Below are 19,234 nucleotides of genomic sequence, written 5' to 3'. Positions count from 1 at the left end.
TCCACAAACTTCTGGGACCACTATTGAAATATGTAGTCTGTTGTGACTCTCTATTATTTGGGTTTAAACCAAAATTTCATCTCTCCCTAAGATGAAATCATAACATTTATAGCTAAATTCATTTATTGCTTATCTTGGCATCATATAGATAGATGCTCAGCATATGTTTTGAAAAGGTGAGTTGAGTTCAATCAGTAGCATAAATGTTAACTTAGGGAAAATATCATGGGACAAGTTAACTGAGTTTTTAAAAAATTGTTATTTATAATTCTGTTTTATGTTTTAAAGACAATTTTTTCTATGTGACAAATTTACCTGTCATTTTTACAGTTAAAATTTGAGTAATTTATTTGAGATAAAGGTCTGTATAGTTTAATAGATTCCTTGTTTTTAGTAGTTTTTTTTTAAATTTGCAGATACTGCTCTTGATTAAGATTTTAGACTTTCTCCCCACTGCTAATATGAGACCAATACCTTACTGAAATGAATCTTTAGGTGTTAGCCAAACTTAAGGACTCCCAGAGGCAATATATTCTTAAGAATATAGTGTCAGAATTCATAAGATAGAATTCTGTCAAATCATCTTTGCAAATAAAAGGAGAGAGGCATGGCAAAAAATAAAAAGAAATTTTTTTTCTTGAACTATTTTGTGTTGTTTTCAAGTGCTTGTCTCTTTGTGTGAATGTGTTGCATGCATCTGTGAACATACATAGAACAGTATCTAGATCCATCGTGGAAAAGCATAGATAATTTTAAAGCCATATATGTATATTTTTAATGTACCTATTCTGGGGTTGAGGGTGGCATTTTGGTCACATTGGCCTAATTAATGCTCTTAATTCAACTCCATTTGTCAGCAGCAGTCCAATAGTGACTTTCACATTGGCCACATCCAATAATAATTTCCATAATAATTTTCATAGGAATTGATGACTTTCATAATCTCAAAACCCTTGTTACTAACATAACGTTCTAGTTTGGGGCAGTGATTTCACCCTCTTGGTATATTAATATGGAGGTTAGCTTATTATTCCCACCATTCAGTAAGCAGGCAAAGCATAGCCAGCAGAGACCCTAGTTAAGATAGCATTTCCTCATGTAGGAGAAGAGAAACAGTTTTCTCCAAGTAATCTCCTATTTCAGTACAAAAAAAACTTTTGGAGACTATGATATTTCATAATATTTTACTTAGTAATTGATAAGGATGTCATCCCTGATAAATGAGATCAGTTCATTTCCTTTATTTATATTATATTTATATTTATATTTTATATATTATATTTATAGTTATATTATAAAACACAAACCTTCTTTTGTGTTTTTATTTTCACAGCAGAGAAATGACTAGTTTGATGGAAGAGCACTAGAAGCAGCTTGCTTACATTTATATTATTCCTTGTTTCAGATTATGATAAAAAGTTAATTGGTGTATGTAAAATGCTTAATTAAGTACAGTGCCTGGATTTATCATTTACCAATAGCTACAATTATAAGAATTGATTGCAAAAATGTTGAAAAAATAGAATACATATAGAATATTTTCAGAAATAGGGAACTTAAAGAACTTTGGGAAATTTCATCTGTCCAAATGTGTGTAGAGCTAAGGCCCTTATTATGGATTGGCTGGCTGTATACATGAGGTATCAGTATCAGAGTGCAAACTTTATTTATTAATTTATTTATTTTAGTTGTTGAAGGACCTTTATTTTATTCATTTATTTATGTGTGGTGCCTAGGATTGAGCCCAGTGCCTCACCCATGCAAGGCAAGCACTCTACTATTGATCCACAAACCCAGCCCACAAACTTCATGCTTTAACATGGTCAAAGTTCCTAATCACTTACCTGATGTCTTCAATCTGTTGTAATTTAGAAAAAGGCTTCTTCAGTTTTGAAATTCTATAAAATTATCATTTTTTACACTCATAGATTGATTTTCTTCAATACACCTCGCTTCTCTAACCTCTGAAATTCACATCTAATTTTTCTCCAGTTGGATATCCATGTATTGCAACCCTTTCATTGCATAAATGTACATGTTCAAACTTTAGTTTCAGAGGTAATAGTGACATCTAATTTCATTGAGTGCTAGCTAAAGGTCTCCTTGATTTTCCTTAGGTTTCTACCAGGAATGAAACAGAGAAAGTGCCCTTGCATGAATTCCACATGTTGAAGGATAAATGTGATATGCTGAGTCTGGAAATGAACCAAATGAAATGTCAGCATGAGGAAGACAAAAAGAAATATCTGGAAGTTTCAAGAGCAGAGTGTCATGACCTTCATAGGAGAATCAAATTAATGGAGGAAACATTTAGGAAAACAACATTGCAATATAATAAACAGATTAATTCTCTGAAAACTGAGATTACAAAGCTAAATATTAAACTGAAAAATAAAGAACAAAACACCGAAAGACAGGAAACAGAAGCCAAATCATACCCTGCCAGTCAGGCTGTTGCTCCACACCCTTGTGATGAAAGTCAGACATCACAAAGAGAACAAGAACTTCTTTCCCAGAGAGCAAGAGATGGGTGCCCTGATTTAGAGGACAAGAGTAATTTCAAAATATCAAAACGAAATGTTAGGAGGCTGATTCAGTCCCCAAAGTTTTCCAAGCCTAGAATAAAATACAGAGACCAAGAAAAAGGCCTCTGTATTCAAACAAGGCGTGATCTTAGAAAAGTGACTATGGTATTGAACCAGGTACAAAGAGACCTAAAACAAAACCAGTGCCAAACGAATGAAATAAAGCACATGTATCAAAATGAACAGAGTCAAAACTTCAAAGAACTGGAACCTACAGATGAGAGATTATCTCAAATAGAAAGTGAAATTATATTTCTAAAACAGCAGTTCCATAACTTTTGCAACAAAGCTGATGATAAAGAAGGCTTGCTCGTTTCTACCCAAGAGCAACGGGATACCATAAAACTAATTCAGGATGAGGATGAAAACTCCAGTCACAAGCTACAAAACAGAAGTATGGAGTTAATGAATAGAAATTGTCACTTAAAAGAAAAATCAGATAAATATAAAAAGAACTCTGAGAGAAAAGTAAGTATTAAAAAAAATATATGGATTGTGTTTGAAGGAGAATTCAGTGAAATTTGATGATGGCAAACCTGATTTCCAACACAATGAAATGATACATGTTTGAAGTAATAAATCTGCCAATGATGGTTACACATTGTATACATGTTTTAAAGTAACACACCCTATCTGATGAATAGTAAAATGTGGGCCAAATAAAAGCAAAAAGTTTCCCCTTATGTGAAACTTATTTTAACATTTAAAAATGGAAGAAACATTTAAAGCTTTAGAACTTCAGATGCTTTATTTTGAGTAAAGACATTGTGTATTTACCAGGAATTATTTCTTTACATAGGAATGAAGTTTCAAGAGGATAAGTCATAGATTTTTAGTAGAGATATGCTGATATTAATAATACAGAATTAACATTGCTGAAACAATATCTGTTTTTGCTGTTGGGGGTGGAATCCATGGTCTTGTGCAATCTATGCCCATGTTCTAACACCAGGCCTACACTCCAGCCCTCAATACTAACTGGAAAGTCTTCATGTTGCCATACTTTTTAAGACCATGATGAAACAGATAAATGGGAATGCTCATATCTGGATTAAATTAAGTGGGTTACTTTAATAATCCATTCCAAGTTTCCAAGCTGAAGTGAAATGTAGATGATATAGTTTTTAATAGACTTCCTTCACTAGCATTTTATACATTTCTAACTGATAATTTGATTTTATTCACATAAGTTTGACTTAATTCTGAAAATAACTGGCTCAATTTTTTTATTCTTATCTCCTTCCAACACTATAAAAGAATCTACTATCATTAATATAATTTGGGACAAATGCAATGCATTGCAGCAAAACTGATGTGGATTTAATTTTCCTGCTGACTCTGGAATTTATTGCCTCTCTTCACAGATAACTTGCTAATACTTTTCATTTCAAGGTTCAACTGCTATCATGTAACAGATAGGAACTAATCTAGTACAAAGATAATTGCAGCTCCCTGATTCATTAATTTGGCATTGAATTCCCATTTTCAACAAAGTAATTTAAATTCCCATTTAAACAAGTAGATTTTTGTACAGTGAGAATGGGGTGAGGAGGGGAGAGAGTTGAAGGAGTTGAAGAGAGTGAAGAAGGTAAAGGTCAGGTTGAGTGGGACCTCACTTTTTTAGGAGGTGGGAATCTATTGGATTCACACAGAGGATGGAATATGGTTAGAGCTCAGTTTTTTAGTTGAGCCTCTGTTTAAAAAAGGATGATTTTCTGTACAGTTTTCACTACTCCTAGCAGACCTGCATAACCATTTCTGTTTGAGAATTCGGCAGGTTGTGATGCATTTCATCAAATGTGAAGTGGATAAGGGCTGAATCTATTGTCTAAGGGATATGACAGTAACTAGGCAGGAAGAAAGCACCTTCCGTGTCCTTGTTAGAATTCAGAAATAAACAGAATTTACACATGAGGAAAAGAAGATGAATTAATGATAATATTTCAGTTTTAAACATTATTAACAAAAAGTGAAGTTATTTACAAAATCTTTAACAGACATATCTCCTCAGGTAGTTGTGAGACAACTTCCACAAGAACTGGCTGGTAACCTGACAGAGCAACCTATGTCAGAGGCTTCACTAGAACATTCATCCAGTAACCACCTTGACGTAGAATATGAGGCACAGGTTTTGAAGAAGAAACTAGATCAAATCAATTGTAAAGTATGTATTAATTGTATTTGTCAACCATTGATCTGCACCTCTTTCAATTATGTTAAATGTTTAAGGATAAAAACATCAGTGGACAGTGTTATTTGTATTTTTATTATAATTAATTTTACTACACTTTCTTTATAGTGCATTTTTTTATAAATTCTGAGTTTTATTTTTACATTTTTTGTAATATCATGCATGTTTTCTCACTTGCAATCCAGTGACTTGGAAGACTAAGGCAGGAAGATCACAAGTTTAAGGCCAGTCTCAGCAACTCAGCAAGTCCCTGTCTCAAAAAGAAGTGAGGATATAGCTTAGTGGTTAAGCACTCCTGGGTTCAATCAGTGGTTTAAAAAAAAAACTACTTAACTACCCTCAGGAATGCTGAGAATTGTACATCAATCCTCACGTGTTGATTTTTTTTTTTTCCGTTAACTAGGATTTTTTTAGTGCTACCTCCATTGCCATGGTGTAGCAAGGCAGAGTAAATCAGAGAATACCATTTCATGGAATGTTCCAGGGAATTGAGTTATTTCATACCTTCATTTCTATGATTGGATACAGAATCTATGTGTAATTATTAAATGAATTTCTAGAAAACTTGCACAGAAAGGCTATTGTGCTTTTCTCAAATTTCAGGTTAATTTTAAAATAATGGGAAAACAGTGTTTTTTTTTAAATTTAAACAGATTATAAAGGCATACAAAGGTTTCCATCATGTCTGGTACCTCTATCCAAAGCAGAGAGTGTAGATCTTTGAAAAGGCAAACTTACTGGGATTGGTTGGACAAATTTGTGCTCAAATATTCTCAAGATGCTTCTTTTATTATGAAACACTGTTGTTTTATTCATGCAGGTCGATAATCTCAATATAAAACTAGAAGCTACAGCTTCAAAATATTCACATTTGGATGACCAATTTGAACTTGCTTTGGAAAGCCTACAATATACATGTGAAAAAATAGAGAACAATCAAAAGAAGTTGGAAGAAGATGTAGCAAACCTCAAAATTTATGTGCAGGACAATAAAATAAAAATTGGTCAAGGAGAGTTTCATAGATGGGAGATTGAACAAAGAACAAGAGAGATTTTAGAGGAAAACCAAAAACAAGCATCTCCATTTTCAGAGGTTATTTTATTTATCTGTAATGTGTTTTAATTAGTTTCACTGAAAATTTTATTTTGGAAATTTCCGTTTTATGTGGGTCATCTACATTCCTTGAGAAAACTTCTTTTATAGATTTTTCAGAGTAAGATGGCATTTTTAAATATCTCATTTTCCCATCATTGTAAAAACTGACTTCATCTTTCAGAAAAAAATGACTTTATCAGAGAACCATTGAATATTTAAGGGTAGTTGTATTAATACGAAAATTAGCAGGAAACAAAAAAATGTGAAGTCAGAGTATACCATTCTCCTGATTTTTTTCAATTATTAAATGATTTTATACTTTTTTATTTTTCACATTACTGATGCTAACATGAGAATGATTCATGGATGAGGTCCTACTTCAGTGGTAGTTTGTGTAGCCTTTGCAAGGCCCTGGGTTCCAACCCCAAAGAATAGGAAAAAAAAAAAAAAAAGCAATTGACTTTGATGATAAAACTCCACCATCTTTTGTCCACATGTTTAAAATTGCTCTCTGAGTTATTGATTCTAAAAGTAACAAAATATACAAATAATTATTTGGGTGATAATTATTTAAAAAATGTGTCATTTACAGCTGGAGTACCTAGCACTGGAGTACCAAGCACATGTGAGCACCACATAAAATTAAAATAAAGATATTGTGTTCATCTACTATAAAAATATTTTTAAATATGTTCTTTCAATTTCCTTTAGACATTTGATAGAGCTTCAAATGAAAATAATGTTTCATTAATGAAGTTGATGCAATTCAGAATTGAAAAGCTAGAATCTCAAGTGTCTGAAATTAAAAATGAAATTTCTGATAAAACACCAAGGTAAGAATATAATGAACTCTGTGTAGAAGAACACAAAATCCAGAAGTATGTCCACATGTACACCAACAGAAAATAGCTTAATCTCCTTAGTTTGTCTCCAATGCATAACTTTTAGTGAGAAAGGAAAATGAGATTAGTGGGATGCAAAATCTAATCAGACAATACAATTTTCAGAAGCAATTTTATTAAATGAACTTACTTTTGAAATATTGGTCCAGGAAGTTTATATCCCTCACACTTTTTTGTGTCTGTATGGCTTTCTCTCCTATTTTCTATTTCTACCAGACTTTCACCTCAGCACTTTTGAAGCTTTATAATTCAGACAGTTACATTGTGACCAAGTTACTTACAGGCCTTTCTTTACATAGAATAGTAAAAATTTAATTATTGGTTGAAAGTGTTCAACTTAAACCCTAAGTATACTGGATTGCTAGTTCTACTCTCTTAGCACATTCTGATACTCGGTAAATTAACCATTTTTTATTGTGACACCTGGTATTACCCCAGATGTTACCTAGAGACAAAATGACCTTTGCAGTGTTTCCTCTCTACGCAAGGTCTACTTTTGATACAGGGAGAGAATATCACAGGGCTCAAAGGAAGTTTACTTTGCAATGTGGTTAAACATAATTCCATGGTCAGTGTTGGGGGCAATTAAAATGAGAATTGACAGGTCCCACCTCTGATATCTCAGTAACAAAATTATGAGCTGATTGTCTTGAATTCTTAATCATCAACTCAGCTATCTTGTTTTGCCCCTGTGGTTGTTGCTGTGAATTATTTCTCAGTGCCCAATGCTTGATTTCTCCAGGTGATAGTTGGAATATGTAGATGGTGAGAGCAAATGCTTGAAAATCTCTTTAAGGGATGGTTTCTAAATTCTTCAGTTGGTCTAATAATACAAGTATTTCTAGTTTAGCTTCACTCTTATTTTCTAGTTGTATATGTTTAAGGAGTCCATGATGCTTTAATACAATTTAGCAGAGTGAAATGTCTTTGTAGTCAAATGAACTAAGGTATCCATCATCTCCCACGGTTACTGTTTAAATACCAGTATTTCTAATGGTGTCCTCAAGAAACCCTGAAGGAGAGCCTTTCAAGAAGGCAGAAGTGTCACCCTTTAAGTCACACATCTCTGCCTGCCATTACTCTCCATATGTATTGTTTGAATTTCTTGTTAGGAGGCCCCAAGAAATATGGATATATCTTCAGAACTCTTTAAAACCTATAATTATATGCCCTACTCTATTTTGATGGATTTTCAATGTTAAGATTCTTTTCACTGAGAAATTCTATTTATTCCTATGGCATTTTTTTAATGCAAGTGGTTTTGGAGGAAAAAAAATGAAATACCAAGAATTTGCCTTTTGAAATCCTCACAGAATCAGTAAGAGGCTTCCAGAGGTTAGTAGCAGATCCCCAGTGAGAAGACGGAGAGGTTGTTCACCGTGTGCTCACTGTGGGAGGCCAGTCCCAGGGTGTCCTTGTGTCAGACTTAAAAGGGACAGAAGATTTATCCCACACCCTTCATGTCAAACCCTTGAGGACTATCTGGCTGAGGTGAGTTATGCTTTGTTTATCTTTTGGGTTTCAGATTTCTGATTTGTCTTGTTTTGACTTTGTTGAAATACTGAGTTGTTTAGTTGACTTAGGAATATTAACTGAAGGTCATGATAATCTATAACTATAATGAATTACAAACAGATTTTCAATTTTTGTAAAGTATCTGGAGGTCTTATTTTTAAAAGACACTTGTTAACTTTATTCAAGTTAAATGATATTTTTAACTGTCCTTTAACTTAAAGTAGATTTTTTGATTAAATTGAATATTTGAAATGAATAAACCTTGGTTTAGAGCTCTGAAGGAGTTTTCATGATCTTCTTAACTCACAGAAAAATAGTGCAGGTCTATGTTAAATCAGGCCTCAATCTGATGTTTTCTTTTGCCTTTGCATTCTAGTGAAATCAAGAGAAGAGCAAATCTAAGATTTATAAAAATCCATGTAGTAAAAGGTGCTGAAATGGGGAACAAACTACATAACTTTTAGTATGTAAATTTAAGATCCTAGCTAGCTGATATTTTTTTGTCCATCAGCTTCTTGGCTTACACGCATATTTTTCTGAAAAAAAAAAAAAAACCTGAAAGGCCCAGGATTGAAGTCTCTCTCAACCATGAAATTGGAACATTATGCACCAAAAAAAAAAAATTGTGAAATATTTCTGTAAATTGTTAAAGATGATATGAATACAAGATGTCTCATTCGTTCATACCAGAAATAATCAGGCAGTGTATCATTTAATAAGACATTGATGAATGAATGTGTAAATCGAGACACAATGCAAAGGAATATTTTTTGGGGAGGGGAACATTTTCCATTAATTTTTCTGGGAGAAAGACATGTTTATTTTTTAGTGCTTATAAATAGGTTGAAGAATACTTGAAAGTTACTCTAGTACTTCCTCTAGATATCCTTGCAGAGCATTAGTTTGCCAAAGCAGGCAGACTTTAACAGGAGTAAAAAGCACTGTTCTATCAAGATGCAAAGTCAGGTCTCTGTCATCCCTTCAGAATGCCTTCAATGGGGAAGGGAGGAGAGGGAAAGGAAAGATACTGAGGAAGAAGGTTGATCAAATTATTTTATCTGCATGTTTGACTATGTCATTATACATTCCACTAATATCTATGACTATAATTCACCCAAATTTAGTAGTCAAGTCATTTCATTTTGAAAATGAGAAGACAAGCCTGAGAACCCTGTCAGTTCAATTACTTACCTTCACATTTAAACTGTATAAAGGCTTTGGACATCACAGTATTTTTATCACCTCAAAGTACTTAGTATGTTCAGTACTCTCTTACTTTTTGGACCTTGTTTGAGGAATCAGTAAGAGAATAGGGTTTTTATGAAGAACAGTCTAGATGGGGTACAGTTTGAAGCTTTTCCACGTTTGTAAACACATAAGTGTAATTAGCAAAATGTTTCAAAAACATTGGTCCCAAATCCAGGGAAGAAATCAGTTACAGTTAAACAGCTACATATCGTTTACAAATCTGGAAAGTCACAAATCAAAGAAACATAAGTGTAAACTGGCTCTAAGTAATATTTATACTGCATGTGCATGTGTGTGTGTGTGTGTGTGTGTGTGTGTGTGTGTGTGTCTGTGTGTGTGTGTGTGTATGTGTTTGTAGTGATTGAACTCAGGGATGCTCTACCCCACCCCCAGCAACATCCCTACTCCTTTATAATTTTTGTTTTGTGGCTGGCCTCAAACTTGCCATCCTCCTGCTTCAGCCTCCTGGGTCACTGGGAATTACAGGCATGTGCCATATAGACGTGGCATTATTCTGTCTCTCAATAGAATTTTCTGGAATCTTTGTGTACCATGTTAATAAAAGATGTTTAGTCATATTCCACATAACAATATTTTGAAACTTTGACCAGATTTTCACATGAGGCTATGATAATACCTCTTTCTTCACATATGTATTTAATTTAATGGGCTGAAAATTTGATAGCATTGAGAAGATGTTAAATGTTTAATTTTCTGAAAGTAGATAATGGAAAATTTATTTTTAGGAAAATGACATTGAAGTGAAAAATTTGATAAGAAGTTTCTAAAGGGCAGAGTTTTGCTAAGAATCACACTCTATTGCCATCTAAAAATAGGAGTCGAATTGTTGCCCCTTAGTTAGCTAAAGCAGCACCATCTGAAATGACTTACATTTAATAGACCAGTGTGGATTCAGAAGTTTAACAGCATTGTACATACATATTCTCTATAGAAACTTAAAATAAGTGGACTTTTATTTTGTTTGTGTGATTATTTTAAGCCATCTTCAAGTTAGTTCTAGTCCCTTAAAGTTCTTTTGAAAAAGCTACATTTTCTAAGTAATGTATCACATTCATGATAATCTCTGTTTAAACTAAGCAATGTAAATAATAATTGCCTTATTTCAGATGAATGAGAAGTTGGCCAGAGGCTTTATGGAGCAGGTATGTTGCCAAACTATGGTTGAATTTGGATTTATTAGTTGATTTCTGAAAAACACAATACACAGCAGATGGCATGGCTTCCCTGGGATTGGTGAATAGATTTCTACGTGAATTCAATTGTTTTTCTTAAAAACAAACATCAAATGAAAATTTTGGGAAAAAAAATACCAATGAAGAATAAACTCATTTATCATTTACTCACATTCATGGCCTGTAAAGGCTCAGACTCTCTGTACATACCTTTTTCTGGATTGACTTTTTTTTTCACTTTTGCCACCACTATGAAAACAAAGGCATCACCCACTTCTATCTGGTTGTGGCCAAAAGCCAGTCTCATCTAGGAACACTTGGTCAAGCATTTCAAATGCCCTGACATTGACTTTGTCATTGGTTTTGCTCTCAAGAAAAGTTCCAGCTTTCCTAGCAAGGAATTCAGATATCCAAATCAACTGAATCCTCATCAGGTCCTTCAGCTTATCTCTTGCACACACCCTACTCTGCCCCTCTGCTCTAGCTTCAAGTCATGCTGTGATACTTGTATTCCTCACCTCTCACTCTTTGCAGGCACCTCTTCTCTCTCTCTGTCATACTTCCTTTTGATCCTTCAGGTGTCACCTCAACCCAAAACCTATACTATTGACCTAAAATGGGGACAGAAGTCACTTCTGTGTTCCAATAGTTTACCCTTGTTTTATACCTCTCATAGCACCCACCACTCAAAGGAAGTATCCTGTCCTTGTGTTTTTAAACTTAGGGGGTCTGATTGGTGAGGGTCTGATTGGTGACAAGATGAAGATGATGATGGCTTTCATCATCTTCATCTTGTCACTCAGAGCTTGCCAAATGCTTTAACATAAGGCTGTTGAATTCCTGAATGCAGGGTGGAAAACCTGAAGTTCTGATCCTCAGCCACATTGATAATTCAGTGTGCAACTCTGGGCAAATTATATTTCAGAGTTACCTTGTAGTCATGCACACATGGTTTTCACTATATTAACATGGAAAAGTTATTAAGTTTTTGTTTACTAATTCTTGCTTAGTTAACTATGAAGTGTTTGAGATGAAGAATATAATTATTTTTCTTTCCACTTGCTACAGAATTTGTTCTTGACCCACTAGAACTTCTGCCTTAAGATCTACTGATAAGCCAAGAAAAGATCTACTTTGGGAAGCATCACAGGAACACACAGAAGTTTTAAGGGGAAAATATTTGATATTAATGATAGCATCATATCTGTCAGACCATTGGCATTTTAATTGTTTCCCACTAAATGTGTGATGTGGAAAATTTATTGAAGGAGAATAAGTTTGTCACATAGATATGTGAAGGAATTCATACAATATTTGAAATTTCTTTGCACGTATCACTAAATTTGAAGTACAAGTGTGAACTAGTATCTCAGATATTAATGTCATCAAACTGTCTAAATGCCAGATATTTAAAAGGCACCTAAACAATCAAGGGATCAATATTACCTCCATGTATCTAAATATAATATTAATGATGAATTATTTGTATGATACAAATTGTATCACCACATATGGACCTAGAGATTTAGACAGACGGCATTTTGGTGGGCCAGTACTACTTTAAAGTATTACAATTATTATACTGTCATCAAGCTTACATACTTTTAATGGTTTATGCATTAACTTATATCCCTTTCCTGGTGAGAAACAAAATGCGCTTAGGGCTTTTCACCTTTTCTCTTTGTTCATTTATACAATTTTGAAGTTTGTAAATACTCTTAATATTCAAGAAAAGTTCCAGGCTCTAGTGTAAGAAACATTTCCACCCTGAACCATTTGGAATTAAATTGCTGACATACACCACCATTCATGATTACTTTAGTATTTCATACAATTCAGAATATGCTACAAAAATACAATACAGCTCTCGTAAATGATACATTAATACTAATACATTATATTATGATATATTCTACCATCATCAGATTCTTTCCAGTTTTGCTACTTTCCTAATAATGTGCTTCATAACAACAGTATACCATGCAGATTCATGAAATGCACCCAATTGTCGCATTTTGTTGACTCCTTCAGGTCAAACATTCCTCAGTCTCTTCCTTGACCTTCATGATCATGAATCTGATAAGGAAGAATGCTCATATAATGTGCCTCAGATATACTCTTCTGTATTTTTATGACTGGAACCAGATTACATGTTATTTGGCAAGAGTACTGCAAAAATGCTTCTGTGACTTTCTCTTTGAAGCCCATTACTGATGATGTTAGCATTGATCACTAAAGGTGGTGCCTTTGGGGTTTCTGTTCTGTAATGTTGCCTTTACTCTTTGTAGTTATTTAGCATTTTATATGAAGATAATTTGAGACTGTTACATATATCCCTATGCCTCATCCAACTTTCCCTTTATTCAATTAATACTATCTATATAGATCTATGGCTTATTTTATTGAGTGCAATGTTACTTATTGATTTTAAAATTTTATGTTTCTCTTAGAAATATTCTATTTTGATAATTTCAAACTTCTTAGATATTTTGTAATGTTAATACTAAGAATTCCTAGAAAACATTCCCAAAATGTTAACATTTTACTAGCTTTGCTTTAACCCGTGTCCTGTTGTCTTTCTAGATAAATATAAATATATAACAAAGATAATTTTCTCTCAACCATTTGTGTGTTGGATACATGATACCTCTTTATGACAAATGGCTTGTATTTCCTAAAAACAAAATTACCTTATGTAACTATAGCATAAAGACCAAAATCAAAAACATCAAATTGTGTTAAAAGCTGATATGTAATCTACAAAACTTATTCATAAGTTGCTAATTATTTCAACAATGCCCTTTATAACCAAAATAAAACCTAGCTTGGGGCTGTTTTTAAATCCATAATTCATTGTGTCCAGTGGTCCTGTTTCTTTAGTCTCCTCTAGTCTGGGACAGTTCCTGAGTCTTGCTGTGCTTCTAACTTGTTGCTGACATTTAAGTTGTTGAATGGTACATGCCAGTTTTGTAGCTTTGTCTTCAGTTTGGGATCAGGTGATGTTGCCTCATGACTGGGTGTAGGATGTGCCATTGGCAGGAAAGTCATGTATATGATCCTGAGTTCTTCCAATGCAGTAGATTTCAGCTGCACTGACAGACCCTCCTGGCTTGACATGGAGGAAGTCCACAGACTAAGAACTGGGTGAACAGCCTCTAGGAAGGGCAGGCTTTCCCTAAGACATAGAGTTAACCTCCAGCCAAGAGTGAGCAAAACTGGGGGCCTCAGGCACACAGATATGAAGTGTATATTATTACTGGATTCCATGCCTGGCTGATGCTGACTTTGATTCTCTTGTTAAGCGGTATCTGCCAGGGGACAGTGGTAGCATGCTCAGTGGGAGAGTGCTCACTTAGCATTAATGAAGCCTGGGGTTCAACCCCAGCACTGCAAAACAAAAACAGACACACTATTGACAAAAACAGGCTATTAGTTGTATTTTTGTTCTGGGTACTAATTCAATGATCCTTCAATGATCCAAGGTGCCCCTGATACAATTCCTCTTCAGTGGTACACTGTTGGCATGTCATTGACCTTTTCATAGAAAATATATTTTACTGTGCACTGCACCATTTTTATAGAGGGATTTCCTATGAAATTCACAATATTTGTTTATAAATTAAGATCATTTTCTAAATTTATCACCACTTGGTAGTTATTACATTCAACATTTCAATATGAGAAAAGTCTAAAATGTCCTAGAATTACAGGACAGCTACTTATCAAATGCTGTCCTTAAAACTATTATTCTTTCTGTGACCTTTTTTTTTTAAGAAAGAAGTTGTTATTTAAATATAAAAATTGGGTTTCATATATAAAAAGGTTTCATACATGTGTTTTGTTACAATCACATTTTTAATTAACTTTTTATTTATATATGACAGTAGAATGCATTACAATTCTTATTACACATATACAGCACAACTTTTCATATCTCTGGCTATATACATAGTATATTCACACCAATTCGTGTCTTTATACATGTACTTTGGGTAATAATGTCCATCACATTCCACCATCATTTCTAACCCCATGCCTCCTTCTTTCCTTTCCTACCCCTCTGCCCTATCTAGAGTTCGTCTATTCCTCCCATGCTACCTCTCCATACCCTACTATGAATCAGGCTCCTTATATCAGGGAACACATTCATTCAGCACTTGATTTTTTGAGATTGGCTAACTTCACTTACATTAACTTCTCTAACTCCATCCATTTACCTGCAAATGCCATGGTTTTATTCTCTTTTATTGTTGAGTAATATTCCAAACTGTATCTTCACCAGGGTGAAGAGAGCTGGTAGGAAAATCAAAACAGACCCCTGCTTTGCTTGCTTCAACCTCATCTGCTGTTTTCTCTTCCTCTTTTCCTTTTTCCTTCCTCCACTGTTTAGCTATCTCCTTGCTGCCCAACCAACCTTGAAAAACAGCAAAGATTAAAAAAAATTAAAAAGCTCTGGAAAGCAGTGTTCTGACAGTTGTCAGGAGGGATAGAATTTTTTTAAGGTCCATCCCAAGCAAGAAGCATGAAAGCGAGGACAATCTCCAATCAACTTGCCTGGAAGTTAGGCAGAAGTTAAAGATGAAGATTACCTCAAGCTGGGCTAGACTCACAAGTACAATACACCTCTCCTTCCCTTGCACCCTAAAACTCCTATCCTGCTTTGTGAGAGGAGTTACTTGATCTTCAAGTTTTTCCTGATGTACACCAGCTAAATAAGATTTTTTTTAAAAAAGAGAGAATTTTTAATATTTATTTTTAGTTTTCGGCGGACACAACATCTTTGTTTGTATGTGGTGCTGAGGATCGAACCCGGGCCGCACCCATGCCAGGCGAGTGCACTACCGCTTGAGCCACATCCCCAGCTCCTAAGTAAGATTTTAACTTTCATTTGACTTGCACTGCCTTTCCTTGACAGTATCCATATGGAAAAGGACATCATAATTCAGTGTGAGGTGCCAGACACTGGTGGGGGCAGCATGTTGTGGGGCATCAGAGCTTGAGTTGAGTATACAAGGCATCCTTGCAGATTCTAGAGTTAGGGATCTTATTTGTGATTTAGAGATCTGGAGACTACAAAAGTAAGGGATTTTATATGTTGTTTTGATGCCTCTCCTAGCATCTAAACAGTGCCTGGCACCTGAAAGACTCAGATGCTAAGTGTTATGTGATAAATGAACTAATGAATAAATAAATCACCTGAAAGATGGTTGAGAACATAATCATACAAGGACATCATTCATTCTATCATAGATGATATTTTCCTTTTAAATAGTGAAAGCCAGAAGTTATTGCACATGATGAGAGAGCTCTGCTGTTCCATGAATGTTAACCCTCATTATACAAATCCTATCCTAAAAAAATACTTAGCACCACAACAATAAGACAAAAGCCCAAGACAGGACACATTCCAGACACCTTGAGAGTTAAATGGGAACCTGGTAATAATTATCCTATTTATAAAAAATAAATAACATGGAAAATGTAAGCAGTGGGGAAAGACTTCCTCTTTTAAGCAGTATTGTATTCTTTAATGTTTTAGTTGACAAAACAATATTTAACTAAAATATTTTAAAATGTAAAACAATAATACAATGATTCTTTGACATTGAATATTTTCATGATCCAGCTTTATTTAAAAGTGTTCACTAAAATATTAAATGATGATAATCCTATTCATCTTCTAATTGTATAATTTAAATTAGTTCACATTATATATTGAATCATTAAATTTAAACCTATAGGCAAATAGAGATTAGCATATGTTTTGATGATGGATGACAGGACATACACATATATTTGTATGTGTATATTATATTCCTGGCTTCATCTTCCTCCCACAGCAGTCTGGTTTCCGTCTGTACCACCCCACTGAAACTGCCTTCACCCAGAGACTGTCTTCTTGGTCAGTAAATCACAGAGGTAATTTTGGTTCTTAACTTACTTGACAGATAAAAGTATTTGGCACTATTCTTACTTCCTTAAACTCTCTACCCTCTTGATGTACATTTTAAAAAAAAAATTGTTTTAATTAGTTATACATGACAATAGAATGCACTTATATACTTTGCTATATCATACATAGATGGGATATAATTTCTCATTTTTCTCAGTATGCATATTGTAGAATCACATTGGTCATTTGTTCCTTTGGTATTTGTTCCTTTGGGATTGGCTGATTTTACTTGATGTACTTTTAACGTAGACTTCATGCTCCTTTCTTTCAATATGGCTTTCTAATTATTTGGCCCTATCTTCTCAATCTCTTTTTCCTTTTCTCCATTTCCACAATTGTTAAGTTTTACTTCTCCAGCTGCGCAAATAAGAACACCAGGGAAAATCTTTGACCCTCACTTCCTTTCTGCCCTCTTGTCCATCCTGCTCTAAATATACATCCAGCTCTAAATATACCTTTGTCCTCTCATCTTTTCTTACTACTGCTATCTTAATAAACACTGTCATTATCTCTCACCAAATTATTGCAAGAGCTTCCTAATTAGTCTCCCTCTTTCCAGCCAGACTCCTGACATGCCATCTGTCATAACTGCCACCAGTATGATGGAATCATATTGATCTCTGCTAAAAAAAAAAAAAAAAAAAAAAAACTTTCAGTGGTTTCCCATTAAGTGCAAGACAAAGCCTGGGCTCTTTAGGATAGCCAACACACCAGATATCTCTTTTTCAAATGTGAACACAGCCCACACTTGGGCATGAAACTCCCCAATCTCCCACATTTACCCCGCTGTTCTATGTGCCCATGTATTTGCACAGGTCAGTTCTTCAGTCACCTCTGCTAGAGGCTCCCTTTGCCCTATAAACTTTAAACTTATTTGCACTCTGCTAAGTTGGCTTTCTGTACTCTTTTGAGTTTACTCTAATACTCTCATTGTACCTTCAACCTCTAATGAGACATCAGGGGCTGCGCTGCATGTCTAAAATTTACTCTTATATCTCTCCAAATATTCTTGTGTTTGCAATTCAGTTAATGGCCCAATTGAATTGTCTTCTGAGGATAACCAGTACCTCCTCTTCCTTACTTATCCATATCCATGTTCTGTTAAATATCCTTGGTTCTACTTTTAAAATAAAACTTGAATTATTTTACACCCAAAAAACATCTGTACTGCAGGGACTCTAAACAAGAACTACACCATTCTTGACCAGTGCAGTGTCCTTCTTCCTGACTTTTATCACAAAACTCCCTCAATCCATCTACAATCTGCAGGAAGAATTATATTTCTAATCTAAATATGAAACACATTTTACCTCTTTAGAAAGCCTTCAATGGCTCCTCATGGTCATCAATAGTCTCTAAATACATTCTCATGAATTTCAAGAGCTTTCTCATAAGATACTTGACTTACTTTCTGGCTCCAACCAAAAAGAGAGCTATGCTTATACTTTTTCTCCTCTGTTTCAGAAACTCATGTGTAGTCATTGAACTTTAGAAAGTTAATTCTTTTTTCCAGCTTGGTGTCACATGCCTCTATTTCTAGCATCTTAGGAAGCTGAAGCAGGAAGATTGCAAGTTTGAGGTCAATTTCAGCAACTTACCAAGAACCTGTGTCAAAAAAAAAGGAGTCTGGGGATGTAACTCAGTGGTAAAGCACTGCTGAGTTCAGTCTTCCTCCCTGAAGTTAATTTTTTCAAAATTGCTCATATAAAAAATTTCATTTTTCTATAAGATTAATTTGCAATGGCATGAAACTATTTTTAGAAAGTGAAACTAAAATAATAGAGCTTGAAATTATATATAGATTTTTAAAAATATAGCATATGGCAGACAGTCTTGCAGTTATTTAAAAGAAAAAATTCTAAGGCCTCATGAAATGACTTGATAATTAAAGAACCAATAATGTTTCTTAAGAAAAATACATCACCACTTTGGAATGTAATTCCCAGTTTTAAAAGGAGTATCAGTTTGTTCATTATTTTTTTCCTAAATTAATTATAAATCATTCCTCTAAAGTGAAAAATTCTAAAATTGTACAGTGGTTCTATCTTTTGTTTTTAAACTAACTCAAAACCCTAAAGTTTTTAAGAGTTAACTTATTTCTTCTCTTCACAGAATATCACTTGAACCAAGTTTATACTTTTTTTATAATGTTATTATATTTTAATACCTTTAATTTATCTATTTATATGTGGTGTGAGGATTGAAGCCAGTGCCTCACATGCTAGGTAAGTGCTCTACCACTGAGCTGCAACCTTACCCCAACAATTTGATACTTTTGAATCTTGGTGATACTCCAGGAAAAACATTACCAGCAATGAGATTTCTTCCAGAAACTCAGAGAATACAATGTGAATTTAATCTGGGCTCTGTTAATTATATGTTTATAAAACACTCTGCTGGGCAGGGCAGTGCCTCAGCTCACCTGTGCTAGGTGAGTAAGGCCCTGGGTTCAATCTCCAGCAGCACATAAAAATAAATAAATAAAGATATTGTGTTCAACTACAACTAAAAATAAATAAATATTTTTTAAAAACACTCTGCTGGTGTTCTT

At 34.2% G+C, this 19,234-nt stretch overlaps 1 protein-coding gene across 1 annotated transcript in view; it reads left to right on the top strand.

The window, feature by feature from the left end:
• LOC308638516 (ankyrin repeat domain-containing protein 26-like) overlaps positions 1-18,807 on the top strand; it is a gene marked incomplete at its 3' end in the record, with an annotated part of 58,708 nt that extends 39,901 nt beyond the window's left edge. Inside the window, exons 12-15 of the mRNA XM_081276044.1 lie at positions 2,118-3,053; positions 4,597-4,749; positions 5,597-5,755; positions 18,796-18,807. Coding sequence (XP_081132170.1) covers positions 2,118-3,053; positions 4,597-4,749; positions 5,597-5,755; positions 18,796-18,807 — 1,260 coding nt within the window. The remainder of the gene's footprint in view (positions 1-2,117; positions 3,054-4,596; positions 4,750-5,596; positions 5,756-18,795) is intronic.
• Positions 18,808-19,234: the final 427 nt, after the last annotated feature.

This window comes from Spermophilus citellus (genome assembly GCF_964194105.1).
Source record: "Spermophilus citellus genome assembly, chromosome: 1".
In the NCBI taxonomy this organism is placed as follows: domain Eukaryota; kingdom Metazoa; phylum Chordata; class Mammalia; order Rodentia; family Sciuridae; genus Spermophilus; species Spermophilus citellus.
This window is presented reverse-complemented; position numbering and strand designations above follow the sequence as displayed.